General features: G+C 28.2%; 1 protein-coding gene across 1 annotated transcript in view; it reads left to right on the top strand.

The window, feature by feature from the left end:
• The window catches only part of LOC136083419 (uncharacterized), an 84,675-nt gene that overhangs the window by 27,217 nt on the left and 43,805 nt on the right, over positions 1 to 13,653 (top strand). Inside the window, exon 4 of the mRNA XM_065802815.1 lies at positions 11,719 to 12,165. Within this exon, the coding sequence (XP_065658887.1) occupies positions 11,719 to 12,165 (447 nt within the window). The remainder of the gene's footprint in view (positions 1 to 11,718; positions 12,166 to 13,653) is intronic.

Here is a 13,653-nt window from a genome sequence, read left to right as displayed (position 1 = left end):
ATTTTAGAGGCCTTATGGAGCAATAATTAGAAAAAATATTTTTATTTATTGAAGCTAATTTTTTTTTGTAAAAGACTAACATTTTTTTAAGTATAGAAACTTTACTAGGCTGTAATCCAAATGCATTTATAAAAGACATTTTTTGTAAAAGGCTATATTTATAAAAGACATATTTTTTTCTTTTATAGACAAAACCTTTTATTTCCTCATTATTATATTATTGCTTCTGATTTCATGCTGTAAATATTAGTTTCCTGTTACTTTGCAGAATTTTTATATTTAATTAATAAATGTTAAATAATTACTATATGTTCTGTAAATAAAATAAAAATTAATTACCCTTTAATCATGTATAAGAGGAAGTCATATTATTATATGGCACATCCATTGACACATCCAATTATATGGATATTTTAATAAAATGTATAAATAATTTACTATAAACTAAATAATGTTAATGATATTTCTATAAAATATTTATTTTGTAAAATATTTGAAAACTAGATTTTTTGAATAAATCTAAAAGTTGAAAAATATGTAAAAGTGTTCTATTGGATTAGAATGTAATGTTAAATATTACTAGCAAGAAGACAAGTCTTTTAGAACTATCGACATTTTTAAGTGATGAAAAACACAAGTTATTATGGAGAGCTGGTTTAATTGATTGTTGAAAATTCTTTACACTAGTTTGCTATTATCATAGAGTACACTTTGGAGTTGCATTTGAAAGAAAATTTCAGAAATGCTGTAATTTATTTAAAAAACATGGAAATCAAAAGAAAAGTGTCAGAGGCAACTTTAATATTATTTTCATGATAAGAATAATTTAAATAGTAATTAAATAAACTAAAATAATAATAAGACAACAAAATTCCTTTTTAAAAAGAAAATTCAAATATTTTTATAAATTTAAAATTTGTTTTTTACAATGATATTAAAACTAAAACTCGATTGTTTTGCCGAAACTAAAACTCGATTGTTTTGCGCATAGTGAAAATAAAAAAATTATTCCAGATGTTACAAATAATATAATTCAGCAAACTTTGGATAAAACATTTTCACACGATAAAAATCAACCACAATTATAAAAAACGTATGCAAATGTCGTAGCTCAAATAAAATCAACCGCAAGTACCAATGAAAAAACAAAAAATTTAAATTCGGATATTATTCTAGCATCACCAAAAACAAACAATGATAACTTTATTTTAGTTGGTAGAAAAAGTAAGTCAATTCAAAAAACGCAAAATTTGCCTATAATGAAAAAACATAGGGGGTCAGAGGTCGTTTTTGGCACAAAAATTTCGGAAAACAAAACAATTGCTGTCGAAAGAATTGTTCGTAAATTTGAAATTTTTGTTGGAGGCATAAGCAACCATATTAATGAAGAGATTTTTAAAATCTATATGGAGACAGAAATAGGAACTACCCCATTTTCGGTATGTTTAAATAAAGAAAACGAGTATAACAGATCGCATATAGTTACCATAAATAACACAGAAAAAAATAAAGTATTTAACCCTTCTCTATGGGATAACAATATAATAGTCAAACCATTTCGAAAAAAGTGCTTAAGTCCTAACTTAGCCCAAAATCTGGAAAACAACGGCAACCAGGAAAATTTCTATAAATCAAAATGGCTTCCGACAGCGTATTAAAGAAAAATAAATTTCCCATAAAATTATGTACTTTTAATTGTCATGGGCTTAAATCAAACATTGAATACACTGATAACTTCCCATGATATTACTTTTATATGCGAACATTGGATATCAAAACTTGAACATTCAATAATCAAAAATATTTGCAAAAACACCCACTCTTCGTACTTCCACCAGGCAAATAAACGCGAGCAAGATCGGCCGTTTGGCGGAAATGCGTTTCTGGTTCGGAAACATATGTTTCAAAATGTCATTATTTTATATGAAGATGATCATATTCTTGCTATAAATCTTGTTAAAAATAATACTAGCATTGTTATAATTGGTATTTATCTAACTTCATCGCGGAATAATCGAACATCATTAGATGAATACACAAATCAATTAGATATAATTAAAGGCCTTGTTAATAATTATGAGGGTGTCGGCGAAGTAATTGTATTTGGTGATTTTCAATCTTTTCCTCTCGAAATATACGATTTACTAGAAAGATCAAGTCCCACAAAAAATAATCACTCCGCGGCTCTATCAGAATTTATAAAATCGAGTGAATTTGAACTAGTGGACGTAATTAAAGGTTCAGGCCCTAAGATAACATATCAACATAATACACTACCAAATGCATCATATATTGATCACATAGCTATCTCAAAAAACACTTCTCTTAGTTATTACAACTGTTTTCTTGACCCCTTTTCACCTCAGAATATGAGTGATCATTTGCCAGTATCAATTGTAATTGAACTCATCGGAAGATCTCTCAAAGAGAATATTCACAAAATGACAGACAAAATTAGCATTCCAAATTATGCTTGGAATAATCAACGTTTTATACAATTATATAATAATTTCGTAAATCATAATATTAAAAATCTTAGCCTTACAAATAACAATTACGATAAAGAACTTATCAAAATCTATAATTTGATTACAAAAAGTGCATCTGAGGCTCTTAGCCAACACTTATCTGAGAAAAAACAATCATTATATTCGAAATCTTGGTGGACTCACGAGTTAAATAGGAGTAAAAAAGTTCTTACATTTCATTTTAAGAAATGGCGTGACACGGGTTTCATAAAAGATTTAAGTTCGCACATTTTTAACCAATACCTAATTGCACGAAAAAATTTCCAAAACGCTGTTAAGAAAGCACAAAACTATAACCTTTACAAAAAATACATAAAAATCGAGATGTTAAAAAATACCAATCCAAAAAACTTCTGGAATACTTTTAGAAATATACAGACTGATGCAAACTCAAAATTATTTACAATAAATAATAAAAAAGACAAGGAGTCATTCACAAGAGAATTTGCCGATAGTTTCGAAAAACGGTTGAACACTAAATCTATAACACATACCGCGACGAGTTTTCAAGTTCCACCTTGTACAAAATTTGACTTTGTAATAATATCAGATGAAATTATAAGAACAGCTATCTCTTGCCTAAAATTAAACAAAACCAAAGATGCATTTGGAATCTCTGCGGAGCATTTAAAATATTTGCGTTGTGAAGCCCTAATAGAATGGCTAAAAGAATTCTTCACATTTTCTCTTAATCATGGTCAAACGCCAAAGTCGATGTCTACATCACTTATAATACCACTTGCTAAATCTTATAAAAAATCATTAACTGATTCAAATAACTACCGTGGTATCAGCATCATTCCAATCTTCACAAAACTAATCGAATATATAATCCTAATAATCTGTCCAGATCTAAAAGAAGCTCATCCTCTTCAATTCGGTTTCACCAAAAATAGCTCAACCCTACACGCCGAATTTGTTATTAGTGAAACAATTAAATACTACAACAACAACAACTCACCTGTTTATCTCTGTTTCCCTCGATGCTGAAAAAGCTTTTGACAGCTGCAACTGGGACATTCTTTTTGAGAAACTGTACAATAATAAAAAATTACCACTGTATATTGTTAATACAATATCGTCATTATACAGGGAAAGTAGTGCTTCTGTGTCTTATCTAGGGTGCAAATCATCTCCATTCTATCTAACGCAAGGAGTGAGACAGGGATCGATTCTCTCGCCTCATTTGTACAATCTTTACACTCAAAACCTTCTTGAAACTTTACAAAATGAAAGTGTCGTAGGAACATCAATAAATGGAAACTACACGGGTGTTGTAGCATATGCTGATGACATTATACTTCTTAGTTCCACCCTCTCTGGCCTACAAAAGCTAATTAATATCTGTAACATTTACACAAAAGAAAATTGCATAAAATTAAATGCTGACAAAACCGAGTTTTTGGTCACCGGAAAACATCAAATTAAAAAATGCACGATAACACTCAACCACCAAAAAATAAAACTTGACAATAAACTTACTCACCTAGGCTTTATATGGGACACAAAATATTCACCAATTACCTCACTTAATCGTTTAAACATTGATAACCGAATATCCCATTTCCGGGGAGTAATACAGTCTTTAATTCAAGCTGGAATTCGTTTTGTTCACCCAAACTCTATTGCCCAGTTATATAAAACTTTAGCTGTTCCAACACTAACGTATGGTCTTGAGCTTTGCGACCATAAAGAAATGTTATTGCAAAAGCGTGATATAGTAGGAAGAATTGCACTGAAGTCACTACTAAACGTTTCAAAACATAGTAAAAATTATATACATCCCCTATTTTGTATTGAAGATATATCTATAATTATGCAACAAAATAAGATAAACTTATTTATTCGCCTGTTGAAAAATAAAATGACATTTGATATTCTTAAGTCACAGTTGAACAACGAATCAGGTCCACGATCTTTTGTAGATAGCGTCAAGGCTCTGTGCAATAGTCATAAATTAAAAAAATATAGAAGCTAATGCAACACAAAGAAAAAATAAAAATTACTGGTTTAAAAAATATAATTCCTGAAACGGATCTTAAAATCTTAAAATGTGCAGTTGAGTACTGGAACTCAAAAGAACAAAGAACAATCTTCAAGGAGGTTCTTGAGAATAAAATTCCTAGATCCTAGAGATTTTTTTTTTGAAACTTTTTATTTACCTTACATGTAATATATAGTGGGTGTTTAACAAATATATAAATTAAATTAGTTTTTAGAAATGATTGTTTGTTTGTTTTTATAGGAAATGTGAAAATACCGCTATCAATAGCAATAACTCTTAAAACACAAGATGTTCCTGTTGTACCTTGATGGAAATTATGCAGTAGATGTATCATAAGGTTACACAAGGTTACCCTATACAAAAGGCTAGAAAAGCTAAAAAAAAGCAGAGAAATTTGTATAAACCATCATCAAAAAACGGAAAGTCGCTTTCCTATGAAACCATTGATTTTATCAAAGTGACGAGTACACACAAATGATGCCTGGAAAAAAAAGATTTTGCCAGTATAAAGTACAAACAACACATGCAATAAAGACTAATACTTGATGATGAGAGTATTTTGATTAATTTAAAAAAACTCCATGTAGCATTTAAATCGGAACACTAATTTAAATGTTGGATTTTCAAAGTTTTGCAGCCTTTGCCCAAGATGGTGTGTAACCACAAACTTGTCTGGCACTCACAATGTGTTTGTGTCTGTATCTATCGTCAGAATGTTAAGTTGTTAACTGATGCTCTTAAAATTGACAAAGACTATAGGAATTTAATGGAGATGATTGTTTGCAATCGGGATAATCTAGAGTGCATGTTACATTGATGTCTACTATGTCCTGGTATTACTGCTTTAAGAGAATTCTTAACAGCAAAATTTGACTACAGTGAAAAAGAAATAACAATTAATCAATGGGAAGATACTGATAGAACTACACTGTTCAATCAAAAAGTCAATATTGAAGATGTTATTGACCTTATACAATAAAATAGATAAACTTACATCTCATTCACTTATAACTAAGAGTCAGGTCAAGTGCCTCAAAGACTGAAAAGAGTTTTTAAATCACAATGAGTGTATAATTAGGTGACTTTGCAGAGAACTTTCAAATTATTGTTCAGGATGAGGTGCAAAGTTACCACTAGAATAAACCAAAAAGTACACTTCATCCTATTATTGTATACTATAAATCAAATGGTAAACTGATATCTTCGTTTCATCTATCAGTCATTTTGCTTTCTTTCTGATGAAGTTGAACATGATGTTTACTTTGTATATAAAATACAACTGCTCATTATCAATTACATTAAAGCAAAAATTCTACAAATTAATAATATTATTAATAAGTAATAATATTAAAAACTTCACTGATGGATGTGCAGCACAATATAAAAACTTTAAGTACTTTTATTAATCTTTGCCATCACAAAGATGACTTTCATATTGATGCTGAATGGGTTTTTTTTTGCCACAAGCCATGGTAAATCTGCTTGTGATGGTATTGGAGGCACAGTAAAAAGACTAACTGCACAAGCCAGTTTAAAGAGGACAATGACTGGACAGATTTTAGGACAATGACTGGACAGATTTTAGAAGTAGATAAGATGTTTGAATTTTGTGTAACCAATATAAAAAACATTCAATTCATTTTGGTTTATAAAATAGAAATAAATGAAGTTCGACCATCATTACAATAGTTTACTATGCGAAGAATTTTGCCAGGAACAAGATGCTTCCACTATTTTATACCAATTAATAAATATACAATTTCTTTTAAAAGGATGAGTCAACAAACTGATGCTCATACATTTAGACTTATTCTCACTTGATCTAAAAGAGTATTTGCTTTGAACAATATTTAAACACCAAATTAATTCAGCTTTTAAAACTGCTACCTTCTGAAGCATATCTGAAATGATATGATGCTTTGATGAGATAGGCTTCTGTGGTACTGATTCCAAAATTTCTTTGAACAAAACAACATAACCCTCTTTAGGCAATCGCTATATGTGCTTCGTCCCTCTTGCATGTACATCAAGAGCCTTTATACCCATGCCTGATAAAAAGAATGACTTAAAACAAACTTTGTATCTTGCAAGACTGAGATTTTTATCTTTCTGAAATCAAAAAGTGTAACTATCATTATTTAACCAAATGTTCTGGAAACTACTTTTATATTTAGGCATCTAAAGGTAATTAGTGAAAAGCATATAACAATCTTTTTATATGAAGTTTGTTTAATATCTTGCTAGTGGTTTATTCCCTAAAGTGTATATAAATTTATAGCTGTAATTAAGTGTGTGTATATATATATACATATATATATATATATATATATATATATATATATATATATATATATATGTATATATATATATACATATATATATATATATATATATATATGTATATATATATATACATATATATATATATATATATATATATATGTATATATATATACATATATATATATATATATATATGTATATATATACATATATATATATATATATATATATATATATATATATATATATATATATATATATATATATATATATATATATATAGCTTTAATTAAAAAAGAGGGTCAATAAATACTCATCCCTTATAGCATAGTGTTCACTTTAAAGAATACAAAATAAAATTATTTTAAGAAAGTGAAAGTTAAATACAAAAAGCCAAAAAAAAACCATTAAAAAACTTACTCTAATACTCGGAGGGCTGATACATGATATACATATATATATATATATATATATATATATATATATATATATATATATATATATATATATATATATATATATATATATAACAAAAGTATAGGATTTTATCTCATCAAAGAAGTAACTATACGCTTCTCTATAGATAAGTATAATCCATTTGATTTAATAAAATTTCCTAGAAAAATAAAGGAGAGCAGTCAAATTTTAACTTTTTTAAGGTTATTTAAAGACTTTTAAAAATTTTTTTTTTTATAAAGGGTATTTAAGGTTTTTAAGGAGGAGTGGGAACCCTGATGATGATTTCGGGTTTAACTATGATATTATTGATACTGCAACAAGTATTATTTCTTTCAAATAGCATACAATGCAAAGACAGTAAACGTGTAACGTAAAATCTGTATGGAAAGATGATTTTAAGTTCCTATTTGAGTTGCATTATTTGCAAGAATTTTGGCCAATATCCAAACAATCATTGAGTACAAATATCCTAATTTAAAATTTTTTTATAATAAGGAAACTATGTCTCACAAATTTTTTTTTTGTGCATTACAGATAGCTTATTCACACTTATAAAAAAGGTAAAATTGCTACCTTAAGGTAAAATACATATACAGTGGTGGCCAAAAATTAAAGACCACTCATTTTTTTTCAAAATTTATTTTTAACCTTAGTATAATTTTATTTTGGAAAGAGGTATCAAAAAAAGAAAAACATTTTTAGAAACAATTTTTATTGTTTTTCATATTTATTATAAAAGAATTTATAATTTTTTTACAAAATAATGTTAAAAAATTAAAAAACTGACTAGTAAAAAATATAAATGGGAAAAAAATTGGACAAAATTTTAAGACTAGTTTCAAAAATATTTCAAAAAGCAATAAAAAAATAATTTAGAAACGTGTTGTTCCTCCATTTGTTTTCAAGCACTCTTGTACTCGTTCTGGCATTGAATTCATTAAAGTTTTGATTACTTCATCAGGCACATTTTTCAAATGATGAGAGATAGAAGATTTCAAATCTTCCAAATTGTAAAGTTGTTCTTTACCAAGCTTGTGATCAAGCCACGACCATAAATTCTCTATTGGATTCAAGCCTGGCCTATTGGCAGGCCATTGAAGCACTTGAATTTTATTAGAATTGAACGAATCGCTAACAACATGCGCTTTATGACACGGCGAATTATCTTGCTGGAAAATAAATCCATCTTGCAACTGCCATAAATCAATGCTAGGAATAAGCGAGTTTTCAAAAATTTCGATGTACCTTTCTTTGTTGAGTCTACCATCGAATAAATGAAAAACGTTAACTCCTCAGGCACTCATACAGGCCCAAATGCCTATTGAACCACTGCCTTGTTTTTTTCGTTTCAAAATGCATGATTCATCGAATCTTGGAAGTCTACGCAACATTACGCGTTCGCTTGGAAGTCTACGCAACATTACGCAACCTTTTCTGTTGTCTACCTCAACGTTCATTTCATCACTAAAGACCACACGGCTCCACTGATCTGTTGACCAACTTTTATGTAGTTTGCACCACTCTTTCCTGGCAAATTTTTGTTTTCTATTTAAGCGTGGTTTTTTTGCAGCAGCACGCCATAAATAATTTAAATTGTAGAGGACCCTTCGCACAGTTCTAGGGCTTGCTTTCAGACCATTTGACAGTGTCCATTTCGTAGACAAGTCTGTAGATGATGCTAGTCTGTTTTCTTTCATTAATCTCACTAATGAGCGAACATCACGGTCATTTGAAATTTTATTGCGTCCAGTCCTATGACAAACATTAATTGACCGGGTCTCTTTGTATCGTTGAATTATGTTAATAATGCACGAGTGAGACCTTCCGAGCTTTTCTGCTATTTGTCTGATGCTATAGCCTTCTTCTTTTAATACAAGAGCCGCGTATCTGTCTTTTTCTTCGATCTTTGCACACGTTTTCGCAATATTTTTATATCCTTATTGCAATTCAAAAAATAAATGTTTATTTGATATCGAAACTCAGGTTTAGACATTTTATTTTATAGCCAACGTAATAAGCAATTAAGACAGTTAAAAAAAATAATGAATTATTATTTTTAATAAGTGAAAATTAAAGATTTGAAAGTGGTCGTTAAATTTTGTCCAATTTATTTAAAGAAGATTTATAAGTACTCATCAGTTTTTTAATAAGTTAAACGCTATTTAATTAGAATTAGATTAAAAAAATTATACCACTTTAATCCGTATGTTTTAATTAACAAGGTATTAAAAAAAAATTTAATATGTCAATTAGAATCTTCTTAATTTTAATTTAAAGATTAAGAAACCAACTAAAAAATGAGTGGTCTTTAATTTTTGGCCACCGCTGTAGGATATGCACATATTAGAATATGTACCTTTAAATATACAAATATTGTTCCTTAGGTTACATATTCTACTATGTGATATATCTTTAGTAAGGTATAGTTTTCTACACTTTATATAGAACATAGCTTTAAGGTAGAAAATTGTATGACAAATTATTTTATAATACAATTTTCTACCTTAAAAGGGTGAAAATTACACCGTTCAGATACATCCCTCTGGAGGTTAACAAAACCTTTCCTTTCAGATAAATCAGGTCACTCTAACAAACATATCACTTTAGTAAAAAACATCACCTCTGACAACTCTTTATTGATCAATATTTTTAAATGCAGCAGTGTTATCTAGTAGCACAAACTTAATACATTTATTTTCTTGCTTAATAGACCCAGTTGATGCAGATATCAAAAAATTTATTGATCAACCCAGTATAGTAAACATAAAGAAAAAACTTAGTATGTGTACACATAGTTTCCAGTTCCATCAAATCACACCTCATGATATTACAAAAATAATAGGGTCTATAAATAATAAGAAAAAGACTAGTGGTGATATAACAACTTATATGTTAAAATCTTATATTGTTCACTTTACGAACAGTCTTACAGATTGCATAAATAATACAGATTACAGATTGCATAAATAATAGTATCCATGATGGTAAAAACCCATCATTTCTAAAAATGGCTGATGTTATATTATGTTTTAAGAAGAATGAGCCAACTTATAAGTCGAATTACTGTCCAATTAGTATTTTACCAGCCCTTTCTAAAGTTTTTGAAACTATTTTATATGAACAAATTATGATATTTACTAAGCCTAGATTTGATAAACTTTTGTGTGGTTTCCGAAGAGGTTATGGTACTCAACATGTCCCTTTTTTGTTACTTAATAAGTGGCATGATTGTATTAATAATGGAGGCATTGTTGGACATATGGATCAATATTAATAGACCTCTCAAAAGCATACCACTCTATCTTGCATGACTTAAAAAATTGCTAAATTTGACTAAATTAGTCTGTGGTTTTTCGAAAAAAATTCGAAAAAAATTTCGAAAAAAATTCTCTTGCTATCCTATATTTTATGTCATAAACAAAGGGTAAAAATCTTCTGCCTCAAATTGGGTGCTCGCTTCATAAAGGAGAGGTTCTGGGTTCAATCCCCACCACGTCTCTGGTAGTACCGTGCTCAACTCATTTCTTCACGCAGCGCCCTTGTTTATCAAGGTTCGCGTTTCGGAGTTATAGAGTTGAAAGAGGGTTATACCACAAATAAGTAGCCTCCTCGTTTGTAGTGGCCTTCTCGACCTTGAGGAGGTGAATTAACAAAAAAAAAAAGAAAAAAAAAGAAACGCCTCCTAAAGGCTCCATATATAATGATTCATGCTGTACGTTATATAGAGCCACCACTCTCTGGAACACTCTAAATAGTGAGACCATGTCCACAAAAAGTCTTGAGGTGTTCTAATAACACATCAAGAATTGGTATGGTAATAATTGCAAAATTATTTGTTTTTTTAAAAAAAATTTATTTCATACTGACTTATATCTTTAGCTAAGACTGTATTATTATAAATATTTTTTCTTAAATTGAAACAATTGTAAATTTTCATGACATTTTTTTTTTTTAATGATACAATTGTAATTTTTTATGACATTTATATGTGTGTGTGTACTGTCTATAAAGTTAAATGTGTTGATTTAAATTAGTTTTAGTGTTAACTAAAACTAATTTAAATCACGTAAAAATCAATTGAAATAAAATTTTAAATTAAAAAAAAACAATCTTACTAAGCATATATCATATATTCTACCCTGAGTCAGAAACTTTTATTTCTTTTTTTTGTGTGTAAATTTGTGATTATTTGCTTCATTATAGTAATGACTTTTAATTTCTGGCTCATGATTGTTAATTGGTTACTTTTAATGGAAAGAAGGGGCGGTAGAAAACAACAGTAAATCATGAATGCCACGTTATTTAATATTTTTTTTCCTCTTTTTTCTCTACAACTTTTGAATCAGTTAAAGAACTGTTGATTTTGTTTTGATATGTGTAATATAGATAATTTCTTATCTTAATTTGTATTAAAATAATTAGCATATTTGCTATATTAAAAAGGGAATGAGAAAAGAACATGAGACGCACGCCAATTCTTTAATGCAAAACCATCTTTCAATGGCAATATCAAAACTGGACGCACTTGAAAATAAAATTACGTTAACAGTTGATACACTTGAAAATAAAATTGCGTCAAAAGTGAATGCATTTGAAAATAAAATTATGTTAAGAGTGGATGCACTTGAAAATAAAATTATGTCAAAAGTAGAATCACTTGAAACCAAAACTGTTTCGAAAGCGGTTGCACTTGAAAATAAAATCACCTCGAAAGTAGAATCATTTGAAAACAAAAATGCATCAGAAGTGGTTGCACTGGAAAATAAAATTACATCAACAGTGGATGCACTTAAAAATGAACTTATTTCAAAAGTGGATGCACAGAAAGATGAAATTTTGTTACATGAGAAAAATTTGGAAATAATAAAGGCCTTTCTTGCAGTTAAAACGGTAAGAAAATGATTTAAATAAAAATGTGTTTTAAAGTAGATAAAAAATAAAAGCCAAAAATTGACAAAAAAATATATGTAATAATCAATTACTTACTAATTGCATCCAGCCGTGAATGTGTTTTGCTCAGAGTTGAAAAGTAAAACTTATAATATTTAATATATTAAAATATTTTAAAAAAAAGAACATGCAATAAAATAAAATTATTAGAAAAGATTGAAAAAAATTTTTTTTTTAATTGAAATAGACATATAGTTATAATTTTTGAAGTTATTTAAAAAAAAGTATTCTTGGGCAATCAAATTAATTGTGTAAAGTTCCAAAAAACGTTTTAGGAAGGGTAGAGGGGGTCTAGTTGAGCACTTTTTACTAAATCTAACAGATCTCATGAACATTGGATCGGACTTACATTATTTTTTCAATATTAGAAAGATAATTTAAACTTCTAAAAATTTGTTAAGAATAAAGTATAGTTTTTGATTTTTTTTTTTTAATATATATTGCCTAAATTTTGCAGAGCTGTTCAACCTGCACAAGCGGGGTAGGTTAAGCAATAGTGTGTAGCAAATTGAAAAATCAACAAACAAATGAATATGTATGGTACGAAACTTGGGTGAACCATCAATAAAACTTTTATTAACATGAAGCGTGTGTATAGATTATTAACTTTTTGATTTATACACTTTAATGACAAATGTAAAAAAAGTGAAAAACTTTAATAGTAAGAAAGTCTCATAAAATATAAAAATACAATTTTATACAACTATCTTCAACTTTGAAGATAGTTGCATAAAATTAAACATTAATAATTTTAAAAAAAATATGTACCGCTCTATTGTTTCTCATCTAAGTTGTGATTTGCAAATTTGGGTTCGATAGTTCAGTTTAATTTATTTTTCTCAAAGATGCTCAACTTACCTGTAGACAAGTTTTTGTCAAGTTTGTTTTTTTTTATCATATTTATTTTTGTAAAGAACTTTATTAAGATTTCGACAAGCAAAAAAAAAAGATCCAATAATATCTTGCTTAGGATTTGGTTGTTTAAATAAAAAAATTACCAAAAAGTATAACTATTTGGGAGAAAGCATTTTCATTAAAAAAAACACACACAACTTATATGATTGATTTCGCTTTAATGACAGTCCATTACCACAGCCATGGGTCGTGTTAAGTCTGTTCCACACCCGACTATTTCTAAATTTGTTCTTAATTTGGTCACTAAACTTTAATTTATTTTAGTAAACAGCAAAAAATTAATTGATTCAAAGTTCAGTTTAACAATCTTATTGTTTTATTATGTGTTTGGTAAACAATTAATTTGCGTAAGAGTTGTACTTATTTACTTCAGTATCTTAATAAAATAATATCTACATAATAAAAGTTTCTTTAACATGTAAGACGGTTGCGTAACATTTCTTCAGGTATTTTTAGAAACTTAGGCTATCATACTATTTAAATAAAATATCTACATAATAAAAGTATCTTTAA

The sequence above is a fragment of the Hydra vulgaris genome, chromosome 08 (assembly GCF_038396675.1).
Source record: "Hydra vulgaris chromosome 08, alternate assembly HydraT2T_AEP".
Taxonomy (NCBI): Eukaryota; Metazoa; Cnidaria; class Hydrozoa; order Anthoathecata; family Hydridae; genus Hydra; species Hydra vulgaris.
The sequence above is the reverse complement of the archived record's forward strand: the minus strand, read 5'-3'. Positions and strand labels throughout refer to the sequence as shown.